The sequence below is a fragment of the Sinocyclocheilus grahami genome, unplaced genomic scaffold (genome assembly GCF_001515645.1).
Source record: "Sinocyclocheilus grahami isolate Dianchi unplaced genomic scaffold, SAMN03320097.WGS_v1.1 scaffold737.1, whole genome shotgun sequence".
Taxonomy (NCBI): domain Eukaryota; kingdom Metazoa; phylum Chordata; class Actinopteri; order Cypriniformes; family Cyprinidae; genus Sinocyclocheilus; species Sinocyclocheilus grahami.
In genome coordinates, this window is record NW_015505916.1 from 96,296 (window position 1) to 111,946 (window position 15,651).

Consider the following 15,651-nt stretch of genomic DNA (forward strand, 5'->3'; position numbering starts at 1 on the left):
ATGGCGCAGCCAGCAGATTCGACGAAGGAGCGTCCGGCGGGCTTGCCGCAACCACATGAGACGACCCCAGGCTGGACTCCGCTTCGTCCACGGTGAAAGCCGATTCGGCGATTGACAGCACATAGTTGATTATTTCCTCAGCGACCAGCACGGATCAGCTCCAGGCATGACGAAACAATATCGTCCTCTTTTGGAAGGCCAAACAAAGTAGTTTCACACGGCGGACTAGAGTAAGCGGCGGCGGGCTAGAGTGAGCGGAGGCCGGCGGGCCTGAGAATGGCGCAGCCGGCAGATTCGACAAAGGAGCGTCCGGCGGGCTTGCGGCAACCACATGTAACGACCCCGGGCTGGACTCCGCTTCGTCCACGGTGAAAGCCGATTCGGCGATCCACAGCACCTAGGTGATGTATTTCCTCAGCGACCAGCACGGATCAGCTCCAGGCATGACGAAGCGATATCGTCCTCTTTTGGAAGGCCAAACAAAGTAGTTTCGCTTTCACAACGAAACACACAGAACACAAACACACACGCGTCTTCATGACATGCCGGCAGCAACAATACTACAGCGAGAATAAAAGTTACACCTTCTTTCTTAGCGTGAACATTTGGGCGGCGTTATGCAAATCTTCCCACACAGAAGATTTTTTTAACTTTACAGATCTTGTTTATGCACCAAGAGCTTGTAACACTTCAAAGAGAAAGGAAAAATTTAAATTGCATCGTATGACCCCTTTAATCTTGTACCATATTGATATAAAAATACATTTTTCATTTGTTGTAATAACAACATGAAGTGGATTAAACATTATATTACGTCAATGATAAAACTGCATTATAAGTTTAATGAAAAGCTAATAGTTAATAAATGAGCTATGAGTTAATAAAATCATAAAAATGTTAATAAATTATTTTAAAATCAATCAAAATAAAACACTAAAAATATTGAAATATTTTTGAACCGTGAATGTGCAAATGTGATCATTTTTTATAAAATATTTATTTTAAAATCTCAGGGGTACTTCAAGTATATATATTTGGTGAAAGAAGATCAGATGACAAAAAAGTTTGTGGATTCTTGAATTTGTGCATTTTAATGTGTTTGAAAGACAAAAGCATTAGAAATGTATGACATAGAAATACATGCTAACAGTGATAATTCAAATACAAATGAATGCGTTGATCATTAGTTGATGCAATGTTGAAACACTTCTTAAACCTGAAATGATTTTCAGAAATCACAGTGGTCAAATGCTGTGTGGCCACCTGACTGGTGTCTGGGTGGATGTCCCCAAAACTGGAAGACTTTTTGAGTGTACTGTATATAAGCAACATTTAAAAGAGGAATTAGGGAGAAATTATGAATGATTTATTGCTATTATGTAATAATATATGTAATTATGTAACCCATAAAAAAGTAACTGTATTCTGATTACGAGTATTTTAAAATGTAATTTATTCTAATTACAAGTAATCAGTTACTACCCAGCTCTGTTTATTGCAGTGAATTGAACTGCTTTCATTATTATGGAATTCACGCGATCTGGAATTTCCCGTCAGGGTGGCAGCTTTTCCAATGCAGAATTCTCAACAGTTTCAATGCAGATTTGTCGTATTGGCCAACAGAAAGCTGTATGGTTTGAAAGTAATTTTTGCGTGAGCGGTGTAATTATTTTTTTTTCACTGTTTCACCAATTTTCAACTATTTCAACTCAATTATAATCAGCTTGGTTGTACAAGTCATTTCAACTTAAATTACATTTAACCAACTTAAAAACATCGACTTCCATATAACTTATAAAAATGTTGAAATTGCTCAACTTATTTTGATGAATGAATGTAAAAAACATAAATTGCTATGAACTGATCATATCATTATTTACAGCATTCCTTCGAAATTTCACCAAAGTTGAGCTATATGCAATTGACTAATTCAAAAAGAAAAAGTGTTTGAACATGCAAAAAGGAGCATGTTTCACCAGCTAATTACAGGAACCCAAACTGGCGTTACCTCATTTAAACAAAATTTAATATTATTTATGCCCACAGCGAACTGTGCACATTAAAATAAATCTAGACTAATTTTGACAGCTATGATGTATTTTGGCCTGTTTTAGACAATGCATGTTGGACTGTTTGTGAAATCTGAGAACACTTTTCGCTTTATTATTTTTGGCTTAAATATGAACGTTTATTTTTGATAAGTTCAATAATAGAGTTAAAAGAGATTATCACAAGTATTTAATCATCAGTTTTACATATTACAAAATTGGCAATAAATCAGTCTAAGCTTTGCATAAGTTTATAGTTTACAAAAGCCTTTTCAGATGATCATATTCATCTAATCTGGGAAAACAAAAAAATCTTTGACAGTGACCTTCAGATCAGGTTCAGCCCTCTCCTGGGGTGAATGGCGTTCCATGAGTAATGAACAGCTGTGGTGGTTCCTCTCGCAAGTCTTTAAAATGAGTGGGACCGGTTAATTACAGATCTTAGACATTTTGTATTTGAGGACATCAAAATGCAGAGCACAGAAAGCTCTCGGTGCCATTGTAAGCAAACACACAACACGTCACTCTGAAATCATTAAACCAACATTTGAATAGTCTTTGTCATCAGAGCAGTATGTGTCTGGTTTGCTTATTAAATGACGAGACTAGCTCTAGTGGAAAATCCTCTGAGTGAGTGAGCAATGTTGGGGCTCACTGGGGCCTCAAAGGGGCCAAATCCCTCCACTTCAGTAGTGAATTCCTCATGGAACTTGAGTTGTCATCTGCTTTTCAGACAGTGTTTCAGGTTCCTGACTCAAATAAACTCTCAGACTTAAAGATCAGATATGATATGATGAAGATACATTTTTTAATTTTCCAACCATATTCTGCTAACTTGTTACTTTGGGATGCTCTGAATGATTGATAGGTGGTTGCAAATGATGTTCTAATCTCTAGATCTGACTAGATTTGAAAAACTTGATGAAAAACCTGGTATGCTAAACGTTCTATGCCTTCTGTCATCTGATCGATAGGTCAGGCCTTTTAGTCAAATTCAAAAAAAATGTCCACATCATGTCACAGTACATATGTTTTTGGAAATAAAATATTTTATGATTTTTATGAAATGTAAAATTAACTTTTATTTTATTAATAATATTTCACCATGAACATTTATGGACAGAATCATCCTACGGATTTTTTACTTGATTATCCATACACTGAAAAAAAAAAAAACCTGTTGGATTAAAAATATGTACATCGGTTGCACATATTAAAGTTAGATTTACTCAACATGATTTATACATGTTAAAGCTACATAATTTATGTTTGTTAAATGAACATGATTTTTATATGTTAACGTTACAAAAAACTATCCTGGTTAGTTCTAGTTTTAGAATACTGTAAGCTGGCTTTCATAAATACATGTATTTTGTACATCTAGTCTTAGCTACAACATTAATACAATACAGTTTTAAAAAAGTAGCAAGACAAGCAAAAACATTTCTTGAATCAATTCACTGTATTTTTAACAGTACAATACATTTTCACACAGTATGTGCTACAGAAACTTTCTGTTAAGATAAAAAATTGCTTAAATTCCATGAATGAATGACTACGAACAATGACAGCATATCCTGTCATTAGACAATTCAGAGAGTAAAATTCAACAAAACAAACATTAAGTAAAAGACAAGACACCATCAAACGTGTAGTGGAAAAGGCCCTGCTCGCTTTTTTTTTTTAATGCAAAACCATATTAGAGGATATTAGAGGTAGAAGACATAAGACTAGGCCAAAAAAAAATTATATTAATAATATAAAAGATACAAATATACTATTAATGAAAATACACTTCTTAAAAAGGTTATTTATCACACTATTGAGGTCCTATATAGCACTTTCAAAGCATGGTTCTTTATGGAACCTTATAAAAAGGGTTCTATTTAGCACCAAAAAGTGTTCCGAAGAACCCTAATTTGGTACTGTTTAGAACCATTTCAAGTGGGGTTTTTTTACACTGCAAAACAAGAAATGCCACAAATATCACCGCAAATTTTAAGAAAATATGCTGCAATTTCAGTCATTTTAGGCCAGAAATAAGGAAAAAAAAGGTCCCGCAAAATCCTGGAGGGACTGATCAATAATCTGGTTGCCATAGAAACGGTGTCCTGAGTCTCGTGCTTTTTTCGTATTGGCTAAGATAATTAATGTAAGATTTTGTTGCGGATTTGAAATCTGTTATTTAAATGTGAGTGTGGCAAGCATTTTAAGAGATTTTAACGTTCTGTAACATACCCTCCCCCACCCCAAATAAATCAGGCGCCAATCACTCCCTGACAGGATTTGCTGCAATTAAGACCACCGAGTGAATGACCTTGTCTTGAAAGGGAAAGTCTACAAAATAACGAGTATTTTTTTTGTCATCAAATTTAAAAGGTATAACTTACAGCTCAGCCAGAAGGCATTTTAACATATACCCTCCCCACATTAGTTGGCGTCACCAGTCACTCCCTGACACAAATTAGTCGTAATACACGAGAAAAAATCCTGTCAGGGAGTGATTGGCGCCCGATTTATTTGGGGTGGGGGAGGGTATGTTACAGAACATTAAAATCTCATATAACTTACAGCTCAGCCAGAAGGCATTTTAACGTTTTGTAAGGTAACGTTAACATATCCCCTCCCCCTCCCCACATTAGTTGGTGCCACCAGTCACTCCCTGACACGAATTAGTCGTAATACACGGGAAAAATATGCCTGACGGATTGTACACAATTTGTAAAATATTAATGAACGTCATGGTATTAAACAGGGGTTCTGTTATGGCTAACCACATTAAACATTAGCACTAACTTTGCATTTCCGTCGGGTTGCTCGATAAAATAAGCACAGAAAAACGTTACCGCCGGGAAAATACGTTCAAATGGATTACTAACTGTTTCTCAATGGCATTTCAGTTCAAAGATTTAATTACCTTTACACTGTAACATCCACTGCGAAAAGGTCCAGCTTCCAACATCCAGAGCTAGAGTGAAAATGGCGGACTGTCCAGCAGTTAATTGGTTTTCCTTCGCGCCGTGTTCGCAGGGGGCGGAGTTTCCAGAGAAAACATGACTAATTTCTAACATTTCAACATGATTAATTCTAAAAGATTGAACATCTTTTAACACTAAATGATTGGCACAAGACTAAAATATGTTTAAATGAGAAACATAAATGAATCATGTAGGAAATACGAAAGGCATTTTTGCAAATTCAACAATCCCCCCACTGCCATTTTTTCAGTGTACATGACTTTTAAAAATTGCTAAACTATTAGTATCTAAATAGTATCTACAACAGGTTTTTGAGGAATGTTTATTTAAGTACATCTGTCAGTCATCATTGCATAGTATATTTTCCCCTCACGACAGAGCTTTGGTCATAAAACTAAACATTTAAATGCCTTAAGATATTATTGTGGGATATTTTTATGCATTTTATGTGAGTAGTCTACTCTGCTGTATTGTTATAAAAAATCTCATTGATTTACATTACAAGGTACTAGCTAAGAATTTCATCTTTAAAAAGCATCTGCACAAAATTGCGTATTTTAATCAGTTTGGGCCTCTGAATAAAACTGATATGTATTTGACTCCTCAAGTCATATTCTCACTATATCACACTGTGCCATCAACTAGCAAAGCCTGTATTAATTATGATACAAATCATAAAACATATGTTTTTAGATTTTCTTTTATATAAGGTTCCGTAAATGTTACATTTCTGAAAAACGGAATAATATTTCATATGTCATTCTTTACATATGGAACAGTATTGTAAAGTGTTACCCCAGTATACATTGCTTGATACTATTTGTTTACAGTTAAAGGCTAAAAATAGTAATGGAACTCCATTGGAAATAAAAATATGAAATTGGTGTGAATATTCTGGGTGGCCAGCATTGATAAATCCCTTCACATCTGGGAAATCACTGAAAACAGTGTGCAGCGGTAAACCAGCTAACCACGCATCAGAAGTTCACATAATTTCTGCGGTCCCTCAGTCTCTAGAGCTCATGTCTACATCACTTCTGTCCGGCGTTCAGCTTTTTCTCACAGTACTTCAGACACTGGTCTTCAAAATATGTCCAGCTTCCTGTGAAGGAGGATCTGAGTCCCTCATTTCAGCCAAATTCTGTCTGGGGCCTCAAGGGAAACGTCTTCAGGGAAATGAACTGGCCTTGTTTAGTTTCACAATGGATTAGATAAGCAAGAATCGCTCAAACAACATCCTTGAATGGCAGGTAAGAGCCAAAGCTGACATCACAAACCCTGAATGGATTTGAGGAGTGACATCTTTATCAGGCGTGGACATAGATGGAGGCCTGACAGGGTCACTGCATTCCAGAGGCTTCTTCATCATGATTCATGTCTTCAGCCGTCCACTCAGAGCTGCTGACAGGGCATGACATCACCGTTCTGCTCACTGCAGCACTATTTTGTATATCATGTGCCGTGAAATAATAGCAAAACGTCTTTCCAATGAGTCATCCTAGCAGGCTTTAGTTATTCATGTATCGACTCTTAAAAACATGCAGAGCGACCACTTCAAAAAACAGAACCGCTTCATAAGAGTCGTTTGTTCGATTCTCGATTCTCGTCGTCGTTGTGTGTTTGCTGTATACATGAGTTAGCCTGAATTATTGATCATTGCATTTTATCTAGACTACATATTTGCTGCGCTTGCATCATATGGGGGAAAAATGTAAGAAGGTTGAATCCATGCTTGACAAGCTCCTGTCTCAACATCTCCAAAGGATCACCATGTCGGCAATGCTCCTGTTCCATTCAAAATAATCTTGATCGTCCACCTGAATGATCTCAAAATTAAATTCTGAAAAATGTTTGGACATTTACAGTAAGTAACAGAATTTGTCCCAGGAGGACTAAGAATCTGTACTAACAACAATCACAGTCCCCCCCCCATAAATATATATACAGTATATTGCATATTTGTTCTTGCTCTTTGTATACTTTCCCTTTTATTATTACTCTAAAGCAATTGTGATAAATGTGTAAATGATTAGAGAAAACTGCATTTCCTGTGTTGAGTGTATGATTAACCGAATAGTTATCAGTTTAGGGCCAATCGAAAATATACCATGTTCATTTGATGGAATGACAAATTACAGAGTTTTGGTTGTTGTGTTTGCACAAATGGTACATAAATGTTTGTGATTTGTGTAAAACCTTTTTTTCAGCTATTTTAAAGTATTGGTTGGTTGTATTAACTATTGTGAAAACATTAGAGAGTTTTGTGCACATTGTTTTGAGAAAATTATTTGCATGGTTTGTAATTTGTATGAAATGAATGAAAACGTTCAATCTGTTTAGGAACATTACAACGTGTTCAGATCACTGTGTTAACTGTTTTGAGAACAGTGACGTGAGTTTGGAGAAATGTGTCAAATCGATTGAGAACAACTGTAACACAATCAACCGATCCTTTAAAATATCTGAAAAAAAAGGTTTTACACAATAAGATCAATAATTCAGGATAATTCATGTATACAGCATACATGTGTGTGTGTGTGTGTGTGTGTGTGTGTGTATCCACAGCAGTGATGTAAAAGACTGATCTGTAGTTATCAGAAAAGTTTGTTTGCAGTTCTTGCTGATAAAGGTGGCACAAACAGATTTTAAGTTTAAAGAGCCAATTAGTTTTTTCTCATGGGTGAGAGCAGGTGTTGGATAACAATTTTCATTTCATTTAGATATACACAATATATATAAAACAGAACTCCCTGTTGAAGAATTGCAATAAACATGTATTTTCATTAGCATATTTGTGCATCTACAGCTGAATGTGTTTTTTTATAATAACAAAAAACACACCTATAGATTTGATGTTACTGTAAAATCTACTTTTGTTACAGCTGATTCTTAATTCACTCCAGCATGGTTTTATTATCATTATAAGTCCTAATTTACATATAATGATGTTTGAAACTAAGAATGCTGGTAAGTAAACAGTTGATGGCCCTTATTACTTCTGGGGGGGGGGGGGCATTTGAAAACCAAGCAGTTGAAAACCATCAACTGCTTGGTTTCCAACATTCTTCAAAATATCTTCTTCTGTGTTCAGCAGAAGAAAGAAATTCATACAGGTTTGGAACAACTTTGGGGAATAATAAATAATGACAGATTTTTCATTTTGGGTGAACTATACCTTTACTAGCTAAACATGCTATTGCTGTGCTGCTGGACAGAAGGAAGAGGTTGTTACTGAGAAATGATTGACTGAAATCAGTGAAGATGATGTCTGTGTGAAATGGTCAGCCTTCATATCCGGTTGTATGCGAAGGAAGTTGTAAGATGTCCAAAGTAATTGTCTGGAATCTGGTGCAAAGGTCAGCGTCTCTGTACACAAGCAGCTTGTAAATTCTTGTGTTATTGATGTGAGACATTTTAAACATTGACACAGAAATCTTGTAACAGATGTTCTCTGGTGGGTGGAAGAGAGGAAGATATATGAGCTATATATGTGATCTTTAACATCAAAGCAGTGCATGTTCACACTAATTATCATAAGACTCTATTTTTGTCCAAGGGCTTGTGTTGTGGAATTTGAACCACAATGCCCTGTGCAGTCTGTCCCCTCGTGGTACATTTAAGAATTATTACAGGCAAACATGCCATACCTCATGGCCCGTGAATGAACTATTATTAAAAAGCTTATTTGGCTGCATTGCTGGGAATCTCGCTGTACTCAGATAAGGCATTAGATAAATAAAGACTGAGAGCTGATGACTGAAGTGAAGTTCTAACCTACATCACGACAGAGTTATTAATCAGAGCATTACTGAGTCTCTAAACAGGCCGTAAACTGTGCAGTTCAATCCAAACATTTTCCTTTCGAGCCAAATATCTGCTGGCCCAGTCAAGTGAGAGGAAAGGAACTATGACCCACTGTGATGTAAAAACCTTGTGGAATTGGGGTGTATTGTTCTTTCTTCTTCTTCTGATTATTATTAATTGTTTTACTTCAAGCTTAAATTTCAATATCATGATATATATATATATATATATATATATATATATATATATATATATGATATCACATTATTAAATTTAAGGTAACACATACTGCAATTAAATGTATATGAATTTGCATAATATTTATCTAGAAATTTTAAACAATCCTAAATTAAATATAAAATAAAAATAATTAGAAAATAAATCTATCTGAACAAATGATTTGAATTTTATAAAAACAATCTTGCAAAATAACCAGATGTACTTTAGATATCAACTTCTTGATTGTGTAATCCTTGATAATCCAATGATTATGTCTTGGTGAGCAAGTACAACTACTTATATTATTATTGTTATACTATTACTATTATTTTATACTATTACTATTAGAATAATAGTGTATTATCCATTTGTATAATATAATTAGAATAAAATTATATTATTATTATTACTATTTTTATTATTATCAGAATATTAGTGTAATATTTTAAATTTTTTGTATTCCTCGAGTTTAAATTCCAATAGTATCATATATTTTGAGTGAACAAAAGAACAGTAATCTATCCATTTGTGAATTCATTTATTTTATTATATTTATTGTTAATTATTATTTATGACTATTAGAATATTAGTATAATATTACAATTTTCTAAATATTTCAATTTTAAATTCCAATATCATAATATATATTGGGTGAACAAGGGAACACAATAATCTATCCATTTGTGCATTTATTATTCTATCTTATTCCATTCTATTCTATTTATTGGTAAATAATAATAATAATAATAATAGCAAATTATTATTATCATTATTATTATTATTATGTTTTGATTAAGAACACTTATTATTTGTTTGTTATTTGCTTATTATTATCTTATTTTTAACTCTTATTAAATGAATGCATTATAGATGTGAGAGCTGATTTATATCCAGGAAACTCTAATATAATGTTTCCTGGCCCTGGTCCGGAAAGTATCCATCCTCTTCCTCTGAGCCACAGCCCATCAGACCAGCACAAACCACGTAAACTTGAAGAAACTGAAAAATGGGAGATCTTAACATCTTGAAAGCAGTTGTTGAACACAATGTCAGATGTTAACTGACAGTGTTCTCTATATAAAGGCAGTCACAGCTGCGGGTGGTCTGACTGTGAGCTGATGTGAAAGATTTTAGTGTCTCATCTGATTACAATAATGCAGCCCTAAAGAGCCATTACTATTACATAATATAAACTCATGATCACAAACACATCAAGAAATGTTGCAATCAGAGGTGGCAGAATAGGCTGCTATACTCAGCTGGAAGCATTCAGACAAATATTTATAATAAATGAGTCTAAATCATATTTAATGTCTGTCTGCCAGTTTACAAGACACTCAAGTGGGCAAGTTAAGCGTACAAGTGCAGCACTTCCACCGGAGCACCACAGACAAAACAACTGAGGACCATTTCCATGAGACAACAAACATGAGAATTTCCCATAGAGTGTAAGAGAACTTTAAATGAATACATTCATCGGAAAGATTCCAAGCAGCATGTTGTTTATATTTGGTTCTGAATTCAGGAAATGCCGTTCAAATTCACATCATGGGAATGGGATATCAGTTTAAGTTTAGTCGCATTAATTAGGCGTCATAATTATACTAGACGTCATCTTCTTGAATAAATGGTTTTAAAGTGGTATTTAACATTTTTAAAATGTGTGGGAACCAGTGTTGGGGGTAATATATTACAAGTAACGCAAGTTACGTAATCAGATTACTTTTTTCAAGTAGCTAGTAAAGTAACGCATTACTTTTTAATTTACAAGAGAATATCTGAGTTACTTTTTCAAATAAGTAACGCAAGTTACTTATTTTTTTCAATTTATTGACTGACAGCTCTCCTGTCCCCATGTTGAGAGAAATCAGAAGATGTTAATGTAGTATTAAAATAAATATAAATATGCATTAATTCATCTCACTCACAAAAAAAACCCCCCACACAGATTCAGTATTCCTCAAAATGAATAAAAATAATGCAACTCAGAATATAACGCAAACCTGCAATAATTAAATGTTAAATAACACAAATATGCTTTATGTATTTAATCCCATTCTATTAAACAATGTCTTTGCTTCTGACCTTCGATGATCCAGTTCAAGCGTACTAATAAGCACAAATGACTCTAGACAAACATTTGTGTCTTTTTTTATTGCTGAAGTGTGTTGAAATTTCTTCTTCTGCATTCTACTGTACGAACGTAAATTAACTTTCCCTTCAGCCTGAGGCTTATTCATTTCACTTTTGGTGTGAAAAGGCTTTTATATTTGCCAAAAATATAACTTTTTTTATTTTAAAAACAAACAAGCAAGCCCTGTCCAGATTTAAAAAGTAGCGCAAAAGTAACGCAACGCATTACTTTCCATAAAAAAGTAACTAAGTAACATAATTAGTTACTTTTTTTATGGAGTAACGCAATATTGTAATGCATTACCTTTAAAAGCAACTTTCCCCAACACTGGTGGGAACCATTTTATATCTTAAAGATATGAATAGCGGAAACCATTTTTGAGTGAAAAGTCTAATTGCACAAATGGGTTTAGGTCGAGGCAAGTTGTTATTATGTACTGGGTTAAATGTAAACATTTTATTAGTTATACTATTTTTTTTGAATTGATATTTTATTATGTAGATTGATAACTTTTTGTGTGTTTCATAAGTGTTTACTGTTTAAATTTTACTATTAAGAAAAAAACGATTAAAGCTCCATTGTGACAACTTGTGACACCGGGACAAGACCACAGGAATCAGATGAGTCCTCTGCACAATGTGACTTTGCTGCAGCCTGAAATTGAACTGCTGGTTTTGTGTGGTCAGAGGAGAACTGGCCCCCCGACTGAGCCATTCTGTCACCGATGGAGTTTTGGTTCCTTGCCGCTGTCGCCTCTGGCTTGCTTAGTTGGGGACACTTCATTTCCAGCGATATTGTTGACTTGATTGCAAAGATACTATTTAAACTGAGCTGGATGTTGACATCACTGAATTGAATGATGAACTGTCTTTAACTGAAAAATTAGTGTTTACTATTATCATTTTGCATTATTGACACACTATTTTCCTAATTAATGCTGTTCAGTTGCTTTGACACAATCTGTATCGTTAAAAGCGCTATATAAATAAAGGTGACTTGACAACTTACCCCATATTGTGTGACAACATGCCCCACTACTGGAGTGTGCTGAAAATTAACTGTATTTTTTATAAGGCAGTAACATTGAAATGATTAATAAAAATTATACATAAGTGATCATCTAAATAATAATCTAAAAAAAAAAAAAACGTCCTGATTAGTTTCCTTCCCTTTTAAAAGATGACGGTAGATGTCGCTGTTTCTAAACGCCTGAGTAAAAGTGTGCTATAAAGTTTGTCCTTTATGTCTTTCCGTAGCAGCTGTACTTGTAATGATCATTTGGCATCACAAATACAGCACTTCTTCCAGGTTTAGTTTATACAGTAGTTGAAATGATAAAAGTGCGTTCGCTTTTGACGAACATGAGGCTACTGAGATTTTGAGCCTCGGTTGTTAAAGTGACTGCTAGAGTTTAGTTTGGGAACTGATGGCATGGCTGTGTGTTGTGGGGAGTGCTGTAGTGTTATTAACTGTGCTCGTTTTACGATTGTTTGGGGTTTTGCGACATGGATCTGAATATAAACCAGGACAGAAGGGCTCAGTGTCAGTCCTGGTGGTGGCAGGATCAGGTAAGAATCGAGCTCTTGCATTTCTGTTTTCAAATTCTTGAATCTTAAACAAACCATAATGTGATTAGACACGTTTTATGTCCATACATGTGAATATACTAAATGTAAACCCCTCTTTAACATCTTCAGACAAGAACTGAAGTTGTATTTAAATACCGTTTCAGCGTCTGTTAACAAGAAAGCTATAAAAACATCTAGAATTTGTGCCATGTTTAAGATGTTTCCCCTAATATACTTGTATTTCTATTTGTGTGCCTTTTTTCTTCTGTCCTTTTCTTAAGAGTTTTCCTATGATATCGTTTTTTCTGTGATGTTTTATCTGTTAATCCTCAAGTAGTTTATTATTGATTGGTGTTTTGTATGTACTGTACTGTAATCCTTGTTGTTTACTGCAATAACAAAAAAAATGTTTTTAGTCATTTAAAATATATTCTTGTTTATTTAATATAATAATAACAATAATAATTTAAACCGCTTATAAATACATATTTCATTGATTTGTTTTAATTGATTAGTCATTTAAAATATATTCTTGTTTATTTAATATAATAATCATCATTTAAACCACTTATAAATACATATTTCATTGATTTGTTTTAATTGATTAGTCATTTAAAATATATTCTTGTTTATTTTATATAATAATAATCATTTAAACCACTTATAAATACATATTTCATTGATTTGTTTTAATTGATTAGTCATTTAAAATATATTCTTGTTTATTTAATATAATAATCATCATTTAAACCACTTATAAATACATATTTCATTGATTTGTTTTAATTGATTAGTCATTTAAAATATATTCTTGTTTTTTTAATATAATAATAATAATTTAAACCGCTTCTAAATACATATTTCATTGTTTTTTTATTTATTAGTCATTTAAAATATTCTTGTTTGTATATACGTTTTTTGTTATTGTTTAGTCTTGTCTTAGTTTAGTTTAATGCTTTGATAAAAGTTGATTAAAAAGGTCATATCCATTTTATTTGCCAACAAGCAATTTTTTAATTAATAGTAATTAAAATAATATTAAATAAATGTATTATAATTTAAATATTGCTAGTTGGTAATAATAATAGTTATTATTATTATTATTATTATTATTATTATTACTGACTTTAAATGTTTCTTTTGTGTTTCACCTAGGAGGACACACAACAGAAATCGTCCGTCTGATGGGGAGTTTATCTCGGTCTTATAACCCTCGACACTATGTGATCGCAGACACCGATAAAATGAGCGAAGACAAGATCCGAACATTTGAAGCAGAGCGGGAGAAAAGCGTTTTACCCTCACAGGTTGATTGGTCTATGCTAAATATATATGTACACCACTGAGGGATTTATTCACCCTAAAATGACCATTCTGTCCTCATTCCAAACCCACATGATTTCCTTTCTTCTGTCAAACTAAATGTGAGAAAGTTTGATTTGTGTTGTGTCATACTTTGACCAGCAGATGGCAGATTTCTTTGAGCATTTTCAAACGACTGTGGATTTGAAATGATAGATAGATAAATAGATGTCAACTCAGTCATATACCCTCAATCAATCAGGTGTACACAGTGTTGCCAACTTAGCAATTTTGTTGGTAAATTTAGCAACTTTTCAGACTACCCTAGCAACTTTTTCTTCCAAAAGCACCTAGCAACAAATTTAGCACTTTTGATAAATGACTCAAACAGTAAAAAGGCACACATTTTCCATCTGAATTTCACAAAAAGAGGAAACCAAAGCTGCCTAGAAGTACATACATCACATGAATTAAGTTATTGCTGTTTGCAGTTGTTCAACTTGATAATAACAATAATAATTTAATAATTGTTCATTTATGATACACCTTGTTAGTAGCTTGTACATGCGATTGTTGATCAGTTAGTAGGAAACCAAAGATGCCTAGAAGTACATACATCACATGAATTAAGTTATTGCTGTTTGCAGTTGTTCAACTTGATAATAACAATAATAATTTAATAATTGTTCATTTATGATACACCTTGTTAGTAGCTTGTACATGCGATTGTTGATCAGTTAGTGCACTATAAGAAAAATATCTAGAAAAATGGCAAAGGTACTAATAATTTTCCAGGACATTATCCGTTATCAATTATCCATTGTAACCCGAAAACACAAAATACAATGCGTAATTTAAAATGCAGGTAAAAACCTGTGATTTATTTTCTTAGAGTGTAGCATACTGACTACTAATACACTGCTTAAAACTATAATTGTTCAGAATGTGTCGTTTTACTAGTTTAGTAGCTAATAAAAAAACTTGTAATCGTTCAAAAATGTAATCGTTCAAATGTTGTATATAAAAATAGTTATTTATATTTTAACATTATATTATGCATTTATATGATTTTACGAACAAATCTAAATGAACGTATAACATATGATTTGATGTAGTGACACAATTTTGCATCGTGATTACGTAATGACGTCACAACATCATTTAGCAACTTTTAGCAACAAATTGACCTTCCTTTAGCAACTAACAAATCGACCTTCCTTTAGCAACTTCCCCTGAAAATTAGTTGGCAACACTGGGTGTACAGTATAACGTTCTTCTGCTTATATTCTCACTAAAATCCCCCCTGCTATGTTTTCCTCTCTTTTCTAATCACAGTTCACCATTCACCGGATTCCTCGCAGCCGGGAGGTGCGTCAGTCGTGGAGTTCCTCCGTTTTGAGTTCTCTCAGCGCTCTGATGTCTTCCGTCCCGCTAGTCTTTAGGCTTCAGCCGGATATGGTGGGTTCTCTCTCCTCTCATTCATCCCACCATCATATCCTATTAAGTATCAATTTCCTCTCTTCTGCAGGACGTTTGTGTAACTCGCAACCCCCCCCCTCCCCCCCCCCCCCGCCACCCCCCAGCCACCCCTCCACTCC

At 33.9% G+C, this 15,651-nt stretch overlaps 1 protein-coding gene across 1 annotated transcript in view; it reads left to right on the plus strand.

Annotated features, from left to right (window-relative positions):
* Nucleotides 1–12,425: 12,425 nt before the first annotated feature.
* Nucleotides 12,426–15,651, plus strand: part of LOC107560641 (UDP-N-acetylglucosamine transferase subunit ALG14 homolog) — a 13,819-nt gene continuing 10,593 nt past the window's right edge. Inside the window, exons 1-2 of the mRNA XM_016244873.1 lie at nt 12,426–12,751; nt 13,907–14,058. Coding sequence (XP_016100359.1) covers nt 12,610–12,751; nt 13,907–14,058 — 294 coding nt within the window. The 5' untranslated portion in view covers nt 12,426–12,609. The remainder of the gene's footprint in view (nt 12,752–13,906; nt 14,059–15,651) is intronic.